We start from the raw sequence: 17,823 nt of genomic DNA, 5'->3' as shown, positions 1-17,823 counted from the left end.
AACCACACAGCCTATTTGTGAGGCAAAATCAGAGCAGAGAACGATGGCTACTGTTCCCTTCAGTTTACTTAGGGGATTTTCTTTGCTGTCTATTAATAGGAATGTCTTCCAACACATGACTTATTGTTGAAACAATAGCAGAAAAAATATCAAAAGTGATTGCACATCCAAGGCAACTATCACTCACATACCGGATGAGATTTGACACTCTCCTTTTTATTTGTTTTTTTCTGGAACTTTAAAACACCTTTTATTTTTCAGAAAAGTTAATCATGCCCTGTTTCTATTTAAAAAAAAAAAAAAAAAACTGACCCATTTATAAAAGTTTGACACATGATTGAAAGTTAAACCATACACCATTATGATACCATTATTTACACAAGCCCATTAAATAACAATATAAATTAGAAAATATTTACATCCAGGTCAAAACGCTGGATAAAATTCTGTTTGGAATTGAGTTTCTGATTTTAAAAAGTGAAAAAGAGAAATATTTACAATTACACATGTTCTCACAACACACACACATACATACACCCTGGCAAGGTATGCTGGTCAGTTATTGTCAGGCTTTTTTAATACTTAACATGCTGAATAATCTTGTCACAGAAATATTGTTTCCTATTGCCATGTCTAAGAGATGCCTGGTATTCACAAGAACACTGAGGAAGATTTTCTGCCATCGTGTCAAAAGAACACACTGGAAAACAGATCATTGTCCAGCACAAGACTCCCATCATCTCCCATGAACAAAACACAATAACACTGGAGGCATTCTGAAGTGAGTCTACAAACATACACACACAACCGCTCTCTTTCCATGCACACAAACACACTAAATGTCCTTTTGTAGGTCCTTAGAGACAGGAAATCAGTGGATTTGCCTCCAGACGGCGGATGAGAGGGAAAGCTGAGAGGAATTCACAGCAACAGAAACTTATTTTTGAAATGTCTTGATAGGAAAAAAAAGTCATTTTTCCTCCTCTTGTTCATAAAGTTCTCTGGTTTTTAGCACTTTATATAACAACATGGTGGTTAGTTTAATGGGGTTCGTCGCAGAACAGGCTTCCGTTAAGTCGAGTCCAAAGCGTCTGCCTGTTGTTGCCAACACTGTGGCTTTGCAACCAAGTGTCACAAGTTGTTAAAAAAAAAAAAAAAAAAGCTGAACTTTTCAGAAAAAAGCAAACATATACACCCATGCACAATTCAGAATACTACATATCTATTTTAAAAAAGTCCAAAAAAATGTCAGACACGGGGCCAAGAGGAAGGGGACTCTGGGATTCTGAAGTCCAAAGGGATTCTCAGGGATTGTGCGCTTTCATTTCCTGTGCTTCTCCATTTTGTCGGTAGACTTGCTGCCACTGTCTGAGGATCCTTGGGTGTCGCTCCCTGAGCTCAAATACATCTTGTCCACTTGTTTGATTGCCTCATTCAGGTAGTTTTGGAGTGAGGTCATTGCAGCACAAATGGCTGGAGAGCCGAAGCCGTGAGTGATGAGGCTGAAATGCGTCAAGCAGCCCTGGATTCCAGGCTCCAACATGGGCGTAGGTCTCCCGTTTCCTAAAGGTGACCGATCCTGAGTGAGCAGGTCTGTAAATTCCTTGCATATTTGCCTGTAATTGAAAAAAAATGAAAGAATGAGCAAAACAAATACCACAAAAAATAACATTTAAATGTAGTCACATTAGGCCCTTGAAAAAAATCAAAAATTTATATTTAAAAGAGTTTGAAAACAAGGATTTATAATGTTTTCAGACTTGAAACAAGAATACAGTAAAACAGAAACTTACTTGGCAGCAAGTAGCATGTTCTTACGAGAGTTAACCTCGTTTCGCTCCACGTGTGGTCTTCCCAGGTATTCAGCAATAGCCTTTGCAGGAAACTCAGTCTCACAAACATAACCGAAGTCTCGAGCTAAATGAACAGCTTCACCTAAAAGAAAACAAATACATTAGATCTCGTTAGACAAAAGCTTTCAAAGCTTTTTTTTTGGTTACAAATCAAGAGCATACTGTAAAATACGGATTCTTAATAACCTACTAAAGCCTCATTATGATCTGAAGTTCCGCTTTTAGCTTAGTCACATTAGCACAAAACTAAAATGTGTTTAAAAACTGTTAATTTGTATGTTTTTCCGAGATTTCTGGTTACAAAAGATGGTAACTCAAACATCAGCTCTTCACTTATCATCCTTATCTAGCTCTATATCAACAATTTGCTTGACTGAAAGCGGCTCTTAAACAATCTAGCTTAAGGCCCAAACTGCTATGGAGATGAATATTTTTCAATCTTACATTGGTTCTAATTTGCTTGGTCATAATGGGTTTGTGTGGACAAATGTTAGCGATGGATGCCCGAGGCGCCCACAGCTCCAGTTATTGATAGACATGCATATCACTTCAGGATGCAGGCAACTATTCATAAGCAGAAGATTTAAGGTCAGCCGGGCCTCTTGGCGAGTCAAACACTAGATAACAAGGCCTGATTCAGCTTTGAAGGTCTCCAAATAACACCAGCCTGCAGCCATTCCCCTCCACAGAATCATTAACCCATTTATAAAGATTGAGTGCTGAGGGAGAGTTGAAGAAAAAATGTTTGAACGCAGTTAGCAACAGGTAGATGGTATTACGAGGATGATATGATCATGACTATTTTAAAAAAGAACCTGTGTTGCTACAATAGCATTTGTAAAAATGTTGCTTAACTGGACCCAAGTTGTGATTGTGTATGGAGGATACAAACATACATCGTAATATATGACGCTTAGATGCTCTGATCACTTATCTGGTGCTATTTTTGAACACGTTTAAGACCCATTCTGAATAATATTATAGATTTTGAGTGGGTTCTTGTGGTATTTCTGATGAATTAAGATTAAAATTACATTTCTGAGTATATCTTTATTCAAACGTGGTAAATCAGATGAAAAAATGTCATTTGAAAAAGCTCATAGATGTGGCGGGTCACATGCCGCTCTGCTCCATTCCGATGCATCCACTTGCAGACAGATAGATCCATTATGTTCAAAACTGTACGGCTTGATAGCTCCAATATTGCTCACCATTTTTGTTGCTATGTTAGGTTGGAGTTGTGACGGCTGTAAGCTAGCGAGAGAGTGTAAACAGATGGATGATGGGAAATGGGGACAGGCTTACAACTGTCTCCCCCACAACTTATGGGGAATATCTTTGATGAACTACTGCTGCTCTGCAGAAATTTTGTCATAGACCAGGGGTCTGAAACCTGCGGCTCCAGAGCCACATGTCTCTTTTATCTCTCCATGGTGGCTCCTCGACCAAACATAAAATAAGTCAGAGAGACTGTTGACCCAGCCATGTCGACCCTCGGAGTCAGCAGCTCCCTGCTATTGGCTGCCTAATCAAAACTACCTAAGCAACAAAAAAAGAACAAATTAACAAAGCCCACAAACTAAGACTACCATGGTCCAACTCCAAACTAAAATAACAAAACCCAGCAGTGTAAGACTGCTGAGGAGAAAGAGGGGAAAAAGAACAAAAAAATAAGTAGGTAAAAGAAAAATAAAATAGCATTTTTTTCAAAGTAAGGATTACTTAATTGGCATTTATATAATTTAGATTAGTTAAATTTATGGCTGAGATGTACATGGATGATAAACTATGTAGGTTTTTACATCCCTGTTGACCTGAAGATGTTTTGTTTGCTCAACTCTACCTCCAGAATGCACAGATTTTATATACAAAGCAAAACTTTGGTAAAAAGTTTCATCTTTTATGAGTTACAAGCACATATTATCTTATGGTGCACAATATTGGTTACTTGTTGCCCAGAGCTGCACAGAGATGATCCTGTTTGGCACAGAGCGTCTTTTATTTTGAAAAGAAGTTATTTGAGCTTCTGTCAAACTTTAAAAAACAAATAAATAAAAAATCAAATTTTGTGAGATGCTAGGTTCTTTTTTGTTGTTGTTGTTGCTTTTGTTTGTGCCAAAAATAGATATAATTCATATTTATTATTTAAAGAAAAGAAGGTCATGAAATCCAAATTTCCTAAATGCTTAAGTAAGACAATATGGCTCCTTCTAGGTTTTGATCAGTACAAACCGAGTCCAAATGGCTCTTTTACTGTTAAAGGTTGCTGACCTCTGTCAAAGAAAGTGACACATTTTTACATTTTGTCTAAAAACAGCATAATCTTAATTAAAATACCACTGGGAACACTTTTAAAATAGATCTAAAGTTGATCAGAGTTGATTTTAAAGTTATTATGCATTCATAGTAAGGTAAATCAAAATCAACTTTGAAAAAAAAAAAGTTTTTTTAAGTTACATTGCAATCAGACACCATACAAGTTAATCAAATGAAGTAAGTGTGTAAAAAAACAAAGTTAATGATGCTAAATGGATGTCCAACAGCAATTGAAAAAGTTTGCCAAAACACAAAAAAGTTAAATGAAGTGAGGAAATGTTTAAAGAAAAATGACTATCAGCATACACACTACATTGATGAGACTGTTCCTGTTACATTCTCAGGACATTCTGCATTCCGGCCTGTGCAAGCATATAATTATACCAGAGAAGGTTTGAGTGTTACTGAGAGGCAGGTCGTACCTTCCACCAGTGAAGTGAGTAGGGTAACGTTGGCTGCCTTCCTTCTTCCCGCAGGCAAGTTGAGTCCGATTTTATCCAACTTTTCTCTTAGAGAGCGACCTCCGTTTTTTGACTTAGCTCTGGAGAACATCACAGGAACACAGAGTGAGTGCACAATCTGGAAAATATTCACTTTTCTTGCCCATTCCGAAAACTCACAGAGGAAATATTACATTTTTTATGTGGCTTCCTAAACAATACTCTCATTAAGAATTTTCATCTACAAACCAGATTTATGTTGCGTTTATTTACAGTGTGTGTGGCTGTTTTATTTTGCATGACATAAACACACAGAGACGGCAAAGATATCCTGGCAGAGAGGGCCTTTCTTCACAAACTCTCAGATCTCCCTTCTGATAGCAAACTAATCACCAAAACTGCCCGCCATAGCCTTTTATTTTATTATTCCTAAAGGAAAAATGTAAAATACAAAGAATGAAGATATCTCAATGGGCCTCCAACTCAAATCGGCTGGCTCACTTTTCTGCACGACTGGCTATTAAGCCTTCTCCCATGCCGGGTGAGACACAGAGCATCTTTAGGGAGGCTGAGTCCCCTCCCCATCCCGTTACCAACAAACCCCTCCCAATGCTGTGTGACCTACTTAAAAAATGACCGCTTTTGTGCATGCGGGTGCTTGTGTGCATGTCAGCATTAACAAAGGCACATGGGAAGTGGCAAACATGCACTCCAACAACAAAAGGGGATGATCCACTCAGGGGTGTTAAGTACAAACTGCAACCTCCCAGCCGCTCCACAGAATGCAACACTAGCATATGTACCGTAAGGTCAACTGCTATGACACAGATAGAACTACGCAAAAATCTTAACAACCACACACGCACACAAAACACACTTATTGAGTCTTCCAACTGAGACTCAAAGCGTTGATGTTACAAATCCTCAAAGGAAGCCCTGAACCAAAATTGCAGACCACATGAAGAATGTCATGAACCTTGCTAAGAAAATGTATAAATGAAAACACGGATGAGCCCCAGCAAGTCAAAGCATGTTTCTCAGAGAGGCTCCCGAGCTTCAGCTGCTGATTATTACAGCTTCACCTCCACAGATGAATTACTAAATACTTTTCCTAAGAATGAAATAATTAAAACCGCTATTCAAAACATGTTAACACTGGATTTTGTAATTTTTCCTGGTAACGTCCACATGCAAAAAAAATTTAAAAACTGAATGAAATCCAGCCGAGTTGTCATGTTTGCTGAGTGGGAGTCCTGACCTGCGTAAAACACCTCCCAGTAGCGACGCGTTGAGGCACTCAGGAGGTGACAAACGCCGCTGGACTTCAGCCACCGTAACCTTGTACTTGGACGTGGAGCTCAGCAGGGAGAGGCGGCCCGGTACGGAGCAGAACACCTCTGTGGGGTTTGATACCATGCCCAGGAGTGACTCTTTTTGGAAGGGAAGGCCCAGTGAGTTGCCTTTGGGTAGAGTGACGGGACCTGGAGAGAAAAAGGAAAAAAAAATGAGGTATAAAGAAATTAGCACAAAATACTGCAAAAAAAAAAAAAAAATCGGTTACAGCTGAGTATTAGTAAATGTTTATATTGGCACTTTTGGAGTGTATGTACATAAACTCTAATCTCTAGGATACTTTTGTGGAAAAGGGGAGTGTGTTTTTTGCATGTAATCACAAGTAAGAGTATGTGTGTGCACCGTTCTGAACGACAGAGGAATCTAGTGTCTACATAAGATGAATTTTTTGCACAAAACCCTTCAACTTTTTGAGGTTTCTGCAATAAAGTGTTGTTTTAAAATTATTGTTTGCCCAAACGCCATCTGATCTTCACCTGGGCCACACACACACATCTCAACTATTGATTGTTTCGTCTCACTAAGATTTATTTTCGATGCACCGAAGTTTGGATTATTTATATTTGACAGGTTTATTACTAATAATCAACCACAAAAGCAATGACAGTTATCAGACGAACAAAAAAACAGCACAGCACACTACAATACACAACACAGCTATCTTCATCCTCACCAGCAAGAATTCCCCCCTGATAATAAGTCGTCTGTAAGCGATCAAGGTTCCTGCCACCTCGTAGTCCTAATACTGAGACAAAAATCACAGAGTCACATGAGTGCTTTAATTCTCCTCTTATGCTGGGAATGACATGCTTTTGTTTACAAATGGAAAACCCAAATTGCCTATTGCATACCCTAGAGCATGGGAACGCTATAATGAGCCGTCACTGATTTCCGTAAGAAATGCCCAAGAGTTGCTTTATTGTGCAAATAGTTCTTTAGTGATATGCATGATAATCATGTCAGTGCAGTTATGACAATGATAGAAAATCTACATGTATGTTGTGTTGGTCTGACCAATAGTAGGTTTAAAATCGATATATTTATCGACTAGTTTAGGTTGTGCTGCGTACTCTGTGTCTGTCTGTGTCGAGCATGTTTATACCTGATGACAAAACAAAGAGTTTGCCTAAAACAGCCTATGTACCCCACCAAATCACTAAGCTCTCCTTCACATGCAAGCCCGATGCCACACCCAATCAAAAAGCTGGTTATGCAGAGCCAAACTCGTTGCTTCCTGTTAAACACGAACAGAAACGAGCTGCAACTGCGTACTGAAACCCCACTAAAGACAATCCAACATTTTCTCTCTTCTGAAAGTCTACACCAAAGTTACAAGGTGGTTCAATTTTACGGCCATTTAAACTACAGCCTGTCCAATTTGAAACTAGATAAGTTTTTTTTTTTGCTTTTCCTACTGAGCAGCAACTCAAGAGCTAAGGAGGGAACCACAACGTGGCTAGATAAAGTCATCCCATGACTGAGGGTTTTATCGCTGAGTACAATGTGAGTGCAAACAGAAGACTGCTGTTTTGCTCTGCACTCATTCAGAGTACTAACTTTCCACTGGAAAAACTTCTCCAAGTTTGCAGGGAGTGGAAACAAAAATTGCAGTAACATTTGAGTTCTTGTTTTATGCTTTGTCTTATGAGCACTCATGTACCTCTGACACCATTTCCCAATAAAAGTGATTATCTTTAAGAAAAATAAAGAAAAGAAAAGAGCTTACCTTTTTTGATGACTGTCTGATCTGCCATGATAATACCAGGATCATCTACACTCTGATGGAAAAAAAATAAACAAGAGGAACATTAAAATAAATTGTAATATCGTGAATATAAAATGTAATATTTTTGTTTTTAAAAATTAATAATAATAATAAGATTGTTGATTTCAAGCCATCTGATTAATGGCTTTTGTTCACTTTAACAAACAAGCTTTTGATTTGGGTGTCCCACGTCAAGTGGTTATTTTCACTAATATGCAATATATCAAAAAATAACTAACTTTAATTTCTCAGAAATTGTTTCATTTAGAAATAATGAATGAATTCGATTCACTTACTTGGACGTCTTCCAGCCCTGGGCCCATTTCAGTAATGCCTATACTGTCCCCGATAACCGACGACTCCAGGCTGTGCGGGGGCAGCAGCTCCGGCCGCCGAAAGCCTTCCCTCCTCACCCCGGACGAACCTCCCTCCAGGCCCAGGATCTGACTCGCCAGACCGCTCCTCCCATGGGCGCCGAGCCCTTCCTGGCCCTGCCTGCTGGGCCACGGCTGCTGCTGGTTCGACGCCGGCGACTGCAGGGAGTTGATGTTGAAGGGGTCGCTGAGGTGGGAGTAGGGGTCCGTGGGCTGTGGGTAGGAGATGGGCTGGTAGGGGGGTGGGAAGTACGGGGGCTGGAAGTCCGAGCTGGCCGGGTGTGAGAGGGAAGGAGCCGGGCTGTAGAGATGCTGACTGACCGCTGGCAGGTGGGGCAGCCGCGGGTTCCCGTTGCTGTTGCCATCGTGCCTTTCCTGAGGGTCGGAAGAGACAAGGCGGCTGAGGAAGATGGCGGGAGGATGACAGGTGTGAAGCGACATTTGTCGCTCGAGGGAATTAAGTGTCAGGTAATGACATAATGTGGAATTGACTTAAAAAAAAACAAATGGCTTTAGTTTTTTTTTTTTCTATTTAAAGGTCAAACTAACTCGCTTTAATTATTGTATTTATTTTGCATTATCTTTGCGTTTTAAAACTCGTGTTTTATTTGGGGATATTTTGAATTAATTAGTATTAACGTTAAAAATAAATAATATTTTTCTGTTCTATATTATTATGTCGAAACTTACCTCACAGTCATCCTCATATTTCACGTTGTCTGCTAATTTCCACAGCATTCTGCCTGCTGAAAACACTTGTAAAGCCGAGCAGTAGAAAAAAAAGAGAAAAATGTTTGCCTTAATCCAGGTGAGAAAAAATCTGCAGTTTAGTGTCGATCATGAACCCGACTGTTCTCCAGCTGCAACGCGCGGTAAAAGTTGCGAGGTGAAAGCTGCCCTACAAGCGAGTTTCCACGGTCGCTATGAAGGAAAAATGGTGTTTGTCAGGGAATATTGTCCCCCTTTTCCTCCCAGCGCGCCGGGCTGTGCTGTGAAAGTGGGCGAAGTTGCAGCATAAGAAACTTGACTCCCTCTTTTGGACAAAACAGCCACGTTCAGTCTCATTGGTCCAAAAGTGAACACTGTATTTTATCAACACCGCCACTTCGGGTGGGCGTGACCCGGAGCGATGATGTCAGACACAGCAGGAGCAAACACGATACTGATTGGTGGAACCGTTGACCAATCAGAACTCTGTCCGTCTCAATGACGGTCAATGCTCCGCTGTCAGAAAACTGACTAAAGATCTACGTTATTATTTCAATAAAAAAGTGAACGATTTGATTGTTTACGTTAATGTGGGATGCTAAACTGTCCGGATTTTATTGTTTTATGATTATATTACTGTTTAGAAACTCAATTTATGCCATTTTTTCAATACAAGTTACTATTGAACAAGCTTATAATTTGTTAAAAACAAACAAACAAAAAAAGTGTTAAATGGAAAATTATTTTTATCAATTGTCATTTTATGGTCGGCCTACTTTTGCAATAATGATGCGGTTAAAAATTACAAAAAACAAGTTAAAAATTAAAACAGCAGGAATAACATTTATAATAATAACACGGTCTTACTGTCTTAAAAAATACTTGCTATTATTTACAGTAAAAAATAAATGTGTTTTTGTTTTACTGCCCTAATACCAAAATTCCACTTGCCTTCCTGGCTAAAATGAAGTGCTGTTTCTGAGTATTTAATTTCAAAATAGAACATTTTTTTCTTAATTTTAAACGTTGTCTATGAGGACATGTATTTCAGGTATATTTAGAAAGACCTGCAGATATTTTAATGTTGGGCCTTGTTAAATGCTCGTTTCAAAGCGCACTAAGCCCGAGGCTGAGCAGCATCACTCTCTCCAATTCCCGTAAAGCTCAAAGAATCCCAACAAACAACTTTGTCTTAACTCAAAGCTTCTTGGTTTGAGTGCTGTCCGATTCGAAGAGTCACTGGTGTCCGGATTGTTATCAAATTTTAGGACAAGACAAAACTAATTATTTGCTTTGTATTTTCTTGTATTCCTTATTGTAAAATTTCCCCTTTCAATGTATCTGCATTATTGAGTTATACGCATCTAATTTAGACCAATTTAGTGTTTTTATATCCAAGTCCAACTGACACATTTTGGTCTTTTTTTTTTTTTTTAATCCATCCAGGCGCGCCTTAATGCGCATGAGAACCGCAGGACATGCGGGACTGAGGATTATCTCTGTCGGTCGTGGGTTTTGTTGTGAAGCCAAGCAGAAACCAAATGATTAAAAATCATCTGAGCAGGAGGAAGGAGGACCTGAAGGACGGCGCGAGTGGCCTAATTGAAACGCTTTAAACAGTCCTCATGCTTCTGTCATGTTTAATGCCAGTCGGCTGCAGTCAGCAGGCCCCGCTCATGTGTCCGTAAATAACATAAAAAATGAAATACAATATAAGTTTATGAGCGGTGATGATGAGGGATCTGATGACATAAAATAATATATAATGTGAATTATAATAAAAACAATAAATATACAGCAAATATTAGGATTTTGTTTTAATTTGAGAAAAAGAAAAACTTTATCCAGATGTGGAATCACTAAAATTGTTTTTTTTTTTCATTTTTATGGATTGAAAAAAAAATCTAAAATTCAAAACATATTTTCATGGAGAAATAAAAAAACTTTAAACTATGAAATTCATTGAGTTTTCTCGAAAGTGCAGCTCGATTACAAACAGGTGATGATGGAAAGAAAGCAATAAAAACTAAACATCTTCAGCTGCAAACGTGATAAACATGAAGCAGGTTTGTTGAAATGAAATCAGCCGTGACGAGTGAAAAAAAGAAGACAACTTACCCTCCAGTCTATTCTCTCCAGCAGAGACATCTACAAGCTCCGATCGCAGTAATCCCAACGAGACGCAGCGAATGAGTGAAACCATGGGAGGTTCACGTCTCACCCCGCACCTGACGGCTGCGCCGCGCGCATGCGCCTTTCCATATCAACACCTGAGTGAGACAATCACAACAAACCCCCTTCTTCCATTAAAACAGATAAAATATCTATTGAGACAGCTTTATTTAGAATGAACAAATGGCTCACCCACATTTTTGGAGAAAAAATAGTTGAAAAAGGTAAAAATATATACATATATATTAAACACAATGAAAAGTTGGCCTTAAATTGACAAAAAGCGCTTACAAATAATAAAAAAAAAAGAAATAAAGTAGTGCAGGTTTAGGTTTAAAGGTGTGTAAAGACGTTTTTAGATAAGGTTAATTCCTCCCCTAATTTCGCCGCAGGCTGTCGTGAAGAATTTGCTTTCAAAAGCCTCTAAAGCTTCTTTAGGCCGAAAATGGCTTCTGTTATCTGATCTTTCCGAACTGTGGAAAACATCAAAGACAGAAGGCTTTGACTGGGGAGAAATTTTCATTTAAAGACAGGTAGATCTGGTACCTTCCTGAAGCACAGCCGGACACCTGTCACGAGCAGGGACTGAATTATCCAGGAAAAAAAAAATACATAAATGTCCAACTACTTATGATTTCGATTTGATTTGAAATGTGAAGAAAAATATGTCAGACATGTGTTTTATAAAGAACTTACATTTATTTTAAAACAAGACTGAACTCTAAAATGAAAATGATTGACATAAACATAATTTTAAGTAGACATTCTTCAGTTGAGTTTGACTTTTTTCTTTTTAAATCATTTTCTTGTTTGAACTGAACGGGGAAAAATACAGAAGAGCAATACATTTTTCATTTTTGTACATACTCTTTTTACCAACTGATTGTCTATCAATCAATGACTAAATTATTAATAACTATCTCCACCTGCCCAAAGACATTAATTAACCTATCTACTCCATATGGCTTAGAAAAAAATAGTTTCCAGCAAAGTATGGAATAAATTCTTTCAATATGATTTTACGATCAGCTTTTTGCTTATGTAAAACTGAATTACTGTATGTCTGTCCAATATGTGAAGATTTCTTGCCTGTTTCCAAATTGGACTTAAAAGTCTGACAATCAGTGTCCCAGCAGCTATGAACCATGAAGCCCAATGAGGGATTTTTTGTGATATTGGGCTATATAAATAAAATCAAATTACACTGACCAATAAATGCAAAGAATGGACATGTAAATTTCACACAGGCAGGACCAAGAATTATATCTGAACCACAAATCTTGCACACAGATACACACAAAAAAGTTGTTTCACCAAAAGGTTCTTCTGCCACCTTTTGGTCATTTCTATTCATTACACCATTTCTGAGTGACTGTTTTACTGTTTTAACAAGCAGATGTTAACCCAGAAAAGTCACATGAGCATCTAATTTGATTGATACATTTTTAAGTTTATTACTGAAACTAAAACAATTAGAGCTGAACAAGTTATCAACATTTATTTGTTTCACACTTTTCCAACTAATGTTGTGCTTTACATAAGAACAGAATTCAAAGGGATAGTGGAAAGTAAGACATTTTTACATTTTTCACTTGGTATGATTGAAGTATTTGCCAAAAATAAGGAAAGATCAGCAATAAGATTTCTCAATAATTTCTCAATAATTTACACTGAGTGCCTCATCTTGACAGAAAAAAACAAAGTTGTAGAATTTCCTGCAAATTTACAAAATAAAAAAAGGAAAAATCACATGGTTATAATCAGATCCTTAACTCATATGCTTTCTTTTTTATTTGATCCTCCTTGAGATGATTCTACTTTTTTATTGGTATCCAACTGCATTTAATGAAACTGATTGGACTTACTAAAACCCAGACTATGAAATATAAGATTATTTGGTCCGATAAGACCAAAATTGAACTTTTTGGTGTTATGGGGAAAAACAGGTACTTCTTGTTCCCTGCATAAAAAAAATCCCAACAGTGAAACATGGTGATGGCAGCATCATGCTTCGAGGTGAAGGACAACTTGTTCCAATGGAAAGGAAAAAGAAAAATGCGACAAAGTACAGAAATATTTTTGAAGAAGACCTCTTCCAGAGTGCACAGAACATCAGAATGTGCAAAAGGTTCCAACGAGACAATCACCTCAAAACACACCGCAAAAATAACACAGAAATGGCTTCAGAACAACTCTGTGATCGTTCTTGACCGGCTCAGCCAGAGCTTAAATTAAATTTAATGAAGAATGTTTGGAGAGTCCTGAAAACGGCTGTGCAACAGCGTTCATGGAGCTAAAGAGGTTTTAAAGAAGAGTGGCAGAAGATCCCTGAATCCAGATGTGACAAACTGGTTGCATCATTCCAAAAAAAAAAACATGGCTGTACACGCTTAAAAGGTTGCTTCTACTAAATACAGAAGCATTTTTTTTTTTTGGTTAAATTAGCAGATATTTCTACATCTTTGTTTGATCGCCATCAAGATAAGAGCAGTCTTCTTCTTTTCCTTTTGGCTTTCCCCCTCAAGGATCCACACAGCACTAAGTTTACATTATTGAAAAATAAAATGATTTTTTCCAATTTTGGCAAATGACTGCAGTGATACAAAGAGTGAAACATCATAAAGGGATTGAATATACTGTAAACATCTCATTATCTCCATCCCTTAATGTCTGCTTCTGTTCAGGACTTGATAACAGACGTCACTGATTAATTACTGATTAAACCATGTAAAGTTTTTTTTTTTACAGGGATTACAACATATGCACAAAAGTTCAAATATTCTGTAAGATACTCAGGAAGAATCAAAGTTAGAAGAATCTGGAAGAAAGGCTGCAACACAAAAACACAAGAGAATGTAGAGAAGGATGAGAAGCAACAACAGGAAGTCCTTTGTATTTTAGAGAATGAATGAGGATGAGTTCATTCACTTTTTTCAACAGGATTGATAGACAATTCCAGGTTGTTGTTTTCCAGAGATCCTCTCCCTACCCAATACCTGGAACAGGTGTGTTCAGACAATTAGAACATGCAGGGAAAACAAGCAAGAGTCCAGCTTTCAGTGCCCACCTCTTCTCCATCCCATACTATCTAATATCTACCAGAACATTTCACCAGCAGCATTTCCACCTTATTCTAGACCAGGGGTGTCAATCTCAATCACACAAGGGGCCAAAATCCAAAACACACCTCAGGTCACGGGCCGAACAGGATAAACATTTATTTAACATTCCATCCATCCATCCATCTTCCTCCGCTTCATCCGGGACCGGGTCGCGGGGGCAGCAGTCTAAGCAAAGATGCCCAGACTTCCCTCTCCCCGGCCACTTCCTCCAGCTCCTCTGGGGGGACCCCGAGGCGTTCCCAGGCCAGCCGAGAAACATAGTCTCTCCAGCGTGTCCTGGGTCTTCCCCGGGGCCTCCGCCCAGTGGGACATGCCCGGAACACCTCACCAGGGAGGCGTCCAGGAGGCATCCGGACCAGATGCCCGAGCCACCTCAACTGGCTTCTCTCGATGCGGAGGAGAAGCGGCTCTACTCCGAGCTCTCTCCGGGTGACCGAGCTTCTCACCCTATCTCTAAGGGAGCGTCCAGCCACCCTCCGGAGAAAACTCATTTCAGCCGCTTGTAGTCGGGATCTCGTTCTTTCGGTCACGACCCAAAGCTCATGACCATAGGTGAGTACTGGAACGAAGATCGACCGGTAAATCGAGAGCTTTGCTTTCTGGCTCAGCTCTCTTTTCACCACAACGGACCGGTACAGCGACCGCATAATAGCGGACGCTGCTCCAATCCGCCTGTCGATCTCACGCTCCGATCTTCCATCACTCGTGAACAAGACCCCAAGATATTTAAACTCCTCCACCTGAGGCAGGCGCACTCCACCCACCGAGAGAGGGCAAACTACCTTTCTCCGGTCGAGAACCATGGCCTCAGACTTAGCGGTGCTGACCCTCATCCCGGCCGCTTCACACTCGGCTGCAAACCGCTCCAATGCATGCTGGAGGTCCCGGTTCGATGGAGCCAACAGAACAACATCATCTGCAAAGAGCAGAGAGGAAATCCTGTGGTCCCCAAACCAGACCCCCTCCGGCCCCTGGCTGCGCCTAGAAATTCTGTCCATAAAGACTATGAACAGAACCGGTGATAAAGGGCAGCCCTGCCGGAGTCCAACATGCACCGGGAACAGGTCTGACTTACTGCCGGCCATGCGAACCAAGCTCCTGCTCCGGTCATACAGAGACCGGACAGCCCTGAGTAAGGCTCCCCGGACCCCATACTCCCAGAGCACCCTCCACAGGACACCACGGGGAACGCGGTCGAACGCCTTCTCCAAATCCACAAAACACATATGGACTGGATGAGCGAACTCCCACGAACCCTCCAGCACCCTGAAGAGGGTGTAGAGCTGGTCCACTGTTCCACGACCAGGACGGAAACCGCACTGTTGTTCTTGAATCTGAGGTTCGACTATCGGACGGACTCTCCTCTCCAGTACCCTGGCATAGACTTTCCCAGGGAGGCTGAGGAGTGTGATTCCCCGGTAGTTGGAACACACCCTCCGGTCCCCCTTCTTGAAAAGGGGAACCACCACCCCAGTCTGCCAGTCCAGTGGTACGGTTCCTGTCTGCCACGCAATGCTGCAGAGACGTGTCAGCCAAGACACTCCTACAACATCCAGAGACTTGAGGTACTCAGGGCGAACCTCATCCACCCCCGGAGCCTTGCCACCGAGGAGCTCTTTGACTACCTCAGTGACCTCAGCTTGGGTGATGGACAGTTCCACCCCAATGTCCTCAGCCTCTGCTTCCTCAACGGAAGGCGTGTCAGCAGGGTTGAGGAGATCCTCAAAGTATTCCTTCCACCGCCCGACAATGTCCCCAGTTGAGGTCAACAGATCCCCACCTGCACCGAAAACGGTGCCTGCAGAAAACTGCTTTCCCCTCCTGAGACGCCGGATGGTTTGCCAGAATCTCTTTGAGGCCAACCGATAGTCCTTCTCCATGGCCTCACCAAACTCCTCCCAGGACCGAGTTTTTGCCTCCAACACAGCCCGGGCCGCAGCTCGCTTAAACTGCCGGTACCTGTCAGCTGCCTCTGGAGTCCCACAAGCCAGCCAGGCCTGATAGGACTCCTTCTTCAGCTTGACGGCATCCCTTACTTGCGGTGTCCACCACCGGGTTCGGGGGTTGCCGCCACGACAGGCACCAGAGACCTTGCGACCGCAGCTCCGGAAAGCAGCGGAGACAATAGAGGTGGAGAACATGGTCCACTCGGACTCTATGTCACCAACCTCCCTCGGTACCTGCTTGAAGTTTTCCCGGATGTGGGAGTTAAAGACCTCCCTGACGGAGGGCTCAGCCAGACGTTCCCAGCAGACCCTCACAGTACGTTTGGGTCTGCCAAGTCTTTCCGGCCTCCTCCCCCGCCAGCGAATCCAACTCACCACCAGGTAGTGATCAGTGGACAGCTCTGCCCCTCTCTTTACCCGAGTGTCCAAAACACACGGCCGGAGATCGCCTGAAACGACTACAAAGTCGATCATCGATCTCCTACCTAGGGTGTCCTGATGCCAGGTGTACTGATGGACACCTTTGTGTTCGAACATGGTGTTCGTTATGGACAAACTATGACGTGCACAGAAGTCCAACAACAAAACACCGCTCGGGTTCAGGTCAGGGAGGCCATTCCTACCAATCACGCCCCTCCAGGTGCCACTGTCATTACCCACGTGGGCATTGAAGTCCCCCAGGAGGACGACGGAGTCCCCTGTTGGGGCACTTTCCAGTACCCCTTCAAGAGACACCAGGAAGGCCGGGTACTCCGAACTGCTGTTTGGCCCGTAAGCCGAAACCACAGTCAGAGACCTGTCCCCCACCCGAAGGCGAAGGGACACGACCCTCTCGTCCACCGGTACAAACTCCAACACTTGGCGGCTGAGCTGGGGGCTCACAAGTAAGCCCACCCCAGCCCGTCGCCTCTCACCATGGGCAACTCCAGAGTGGTAGAGAGTCCAGCCTCTCTCGAGGGACTGAGTTTCAGAGCCCAGGCTGTGCGTAGAGGTGAGCCCAACTATATCTAGTCGGTATCTCTCAACCTCTCGCACAAGCTCAGGCTCCTTCCCTCCCAGAGAGGTAACATTCCATGTCCCAAAAGCCAAATTCCATGACCGGGGTTTGGGTCGCCGAGGCACTCGCCTTCGACTGCCACCCAAACCACAATGCACCGGCCCCTTCAGAGCTCCCCTGCAGGTGGTGGGCCCACTGGGGAGTGATCCCACGTTGCTCCTTCGGGTTGGACCCGACCGGGGCCCGTGGGAGGAGCCCCGGCCACCAGGCGCTCGCCTCCGAGCCCCAACCCCAGGCCTGGCTCCAGGGTGGGGCCCCGGTGACGCCAATCCGGGCGACGTAACGGAATCTTTCATGTTTTTACTCATAAAGGGGTTCTGAACCGCTCTTTGTCTGGCTTGTCACTCAGGACCTGTCTGCCATGGGAGACCCTACCAGGGGCAGAAGCCCCCGACAGCATAGCTCCTGAGATCACTCAAGCACTCAAACCCCTCCACCACGTTAAGGTGGCGGTTCAAGGAGGGGATATAAACACAAACCAAGTGTAAATTTTTTGGTAACATTTTGAACAATGTTTATAAATCCAATTATTTAACATTCTAAAACTAAATTCTTAAAACTTTAAAAATGTGACTTTTTAACATAATTATGAACTAGATATATAGTTTTACCTGCGATAATGCAAGTGTGAATGCTGTAAGCTGAATTTGGCCACTGAAGACACTAGTGCTGATAGCTGAAGATGCTGGAATTCATAGCTGAAAACGTTAAAGCTAA

At 41.9% G+C, this 17,823-nt stretch overlaps 1 protein-coding gene across 4 annotated transcripts; it reads right to left on the bottom strand.

The window, feature by feature from the left end:
• Positions 1-287: 287 nt before the first annotated feature.
• tfap2c (transcription factor AP-2 gamma (activating enhancer binding protein 2 gamma)) lies at positions 288-12,507 on the bottom strand. Of its 4 annotated transcripts, none has more exons than XM_024271226.2 (8): positions 10,928-12,507; positions 8,024-8,476; positions 7,689-7,740; positions 6,636-6,707; positions 5,868-6,090; positions 4,592-4,710; positions 1,794-1,935; positions 288-1,616 (listed from the first exon to the last, which is right to left on the bottom strand). In XM_024271226.2, exons 1-8 carry the CDS (start codon positions 10,955-10,957, stop codon positions 1,322-1,324), a joined length of 1,386 nt encoding a protein of 461 aa, XP_024126994.1. In that variant the 5' UTR covers positions 10,958-12,507; the 3' UTR covers positions 288-1,321. The 4 variants fall into 4 exon arrangements, with proteins under 4 accessions (XP_024126994.1, XP_024126993.1, XP_024126996.1 ...); XM_024271225.2 differs by lacking the exon at positions 10,928-12,507 and adding an exon at positions 8,792-9,235; XM_024271228.2 differs by lacking the exon at positions 6,636-6,707.
• Positions 12,508-17,823: the final 5,316 nt, after the last annotated feature.

The sequence above is a fragment of the Oryzias melastigma genome, linkage group LG5, assembly GCF_002922805.2.
Source record: "Oryzias melastigma strain HK-1 linkage group LG5, ASM292280v2, whole genome shotgun sequence".
Lineage (NCBI taxonomy): Eukaryota > Metazoa > Chordata > Actinopteri > Beloniformes > Adrianichthyidae > Oryzias > Oryzias melastigma.
This window is presented reverse-complemented; position numbering and strand designations above follow the sequence as displayed.

What these genes read in the sequence shown, in the direction of transcription:
- tfap2c (XM_024271225.2), bottom strand. Translation starts at nt 8,839, where the DNA reads ATGCTGTGGAAATTAGCAGACAACGTGAAATATGAGGATGACTGTGAG. An exon ending in TCAGACAGTCATCAAAAAAG is followed by an intron (nt 6,708 to 7,688) that starts GTAAGCTCTTTT and finishes TTTTTGTCTCAG; the next exon opens with TATTAGGACTACGAGGTGGC. An exon ending in CTGGGAGGTGTTTTACGCAG is followed by an intron (nt 4,711 to 5,867) that starts GTCAGGACTCCC and finishes GATGTTCTCCAG; the next exon opens with AGCTAAGTCAAAAAACGGAG.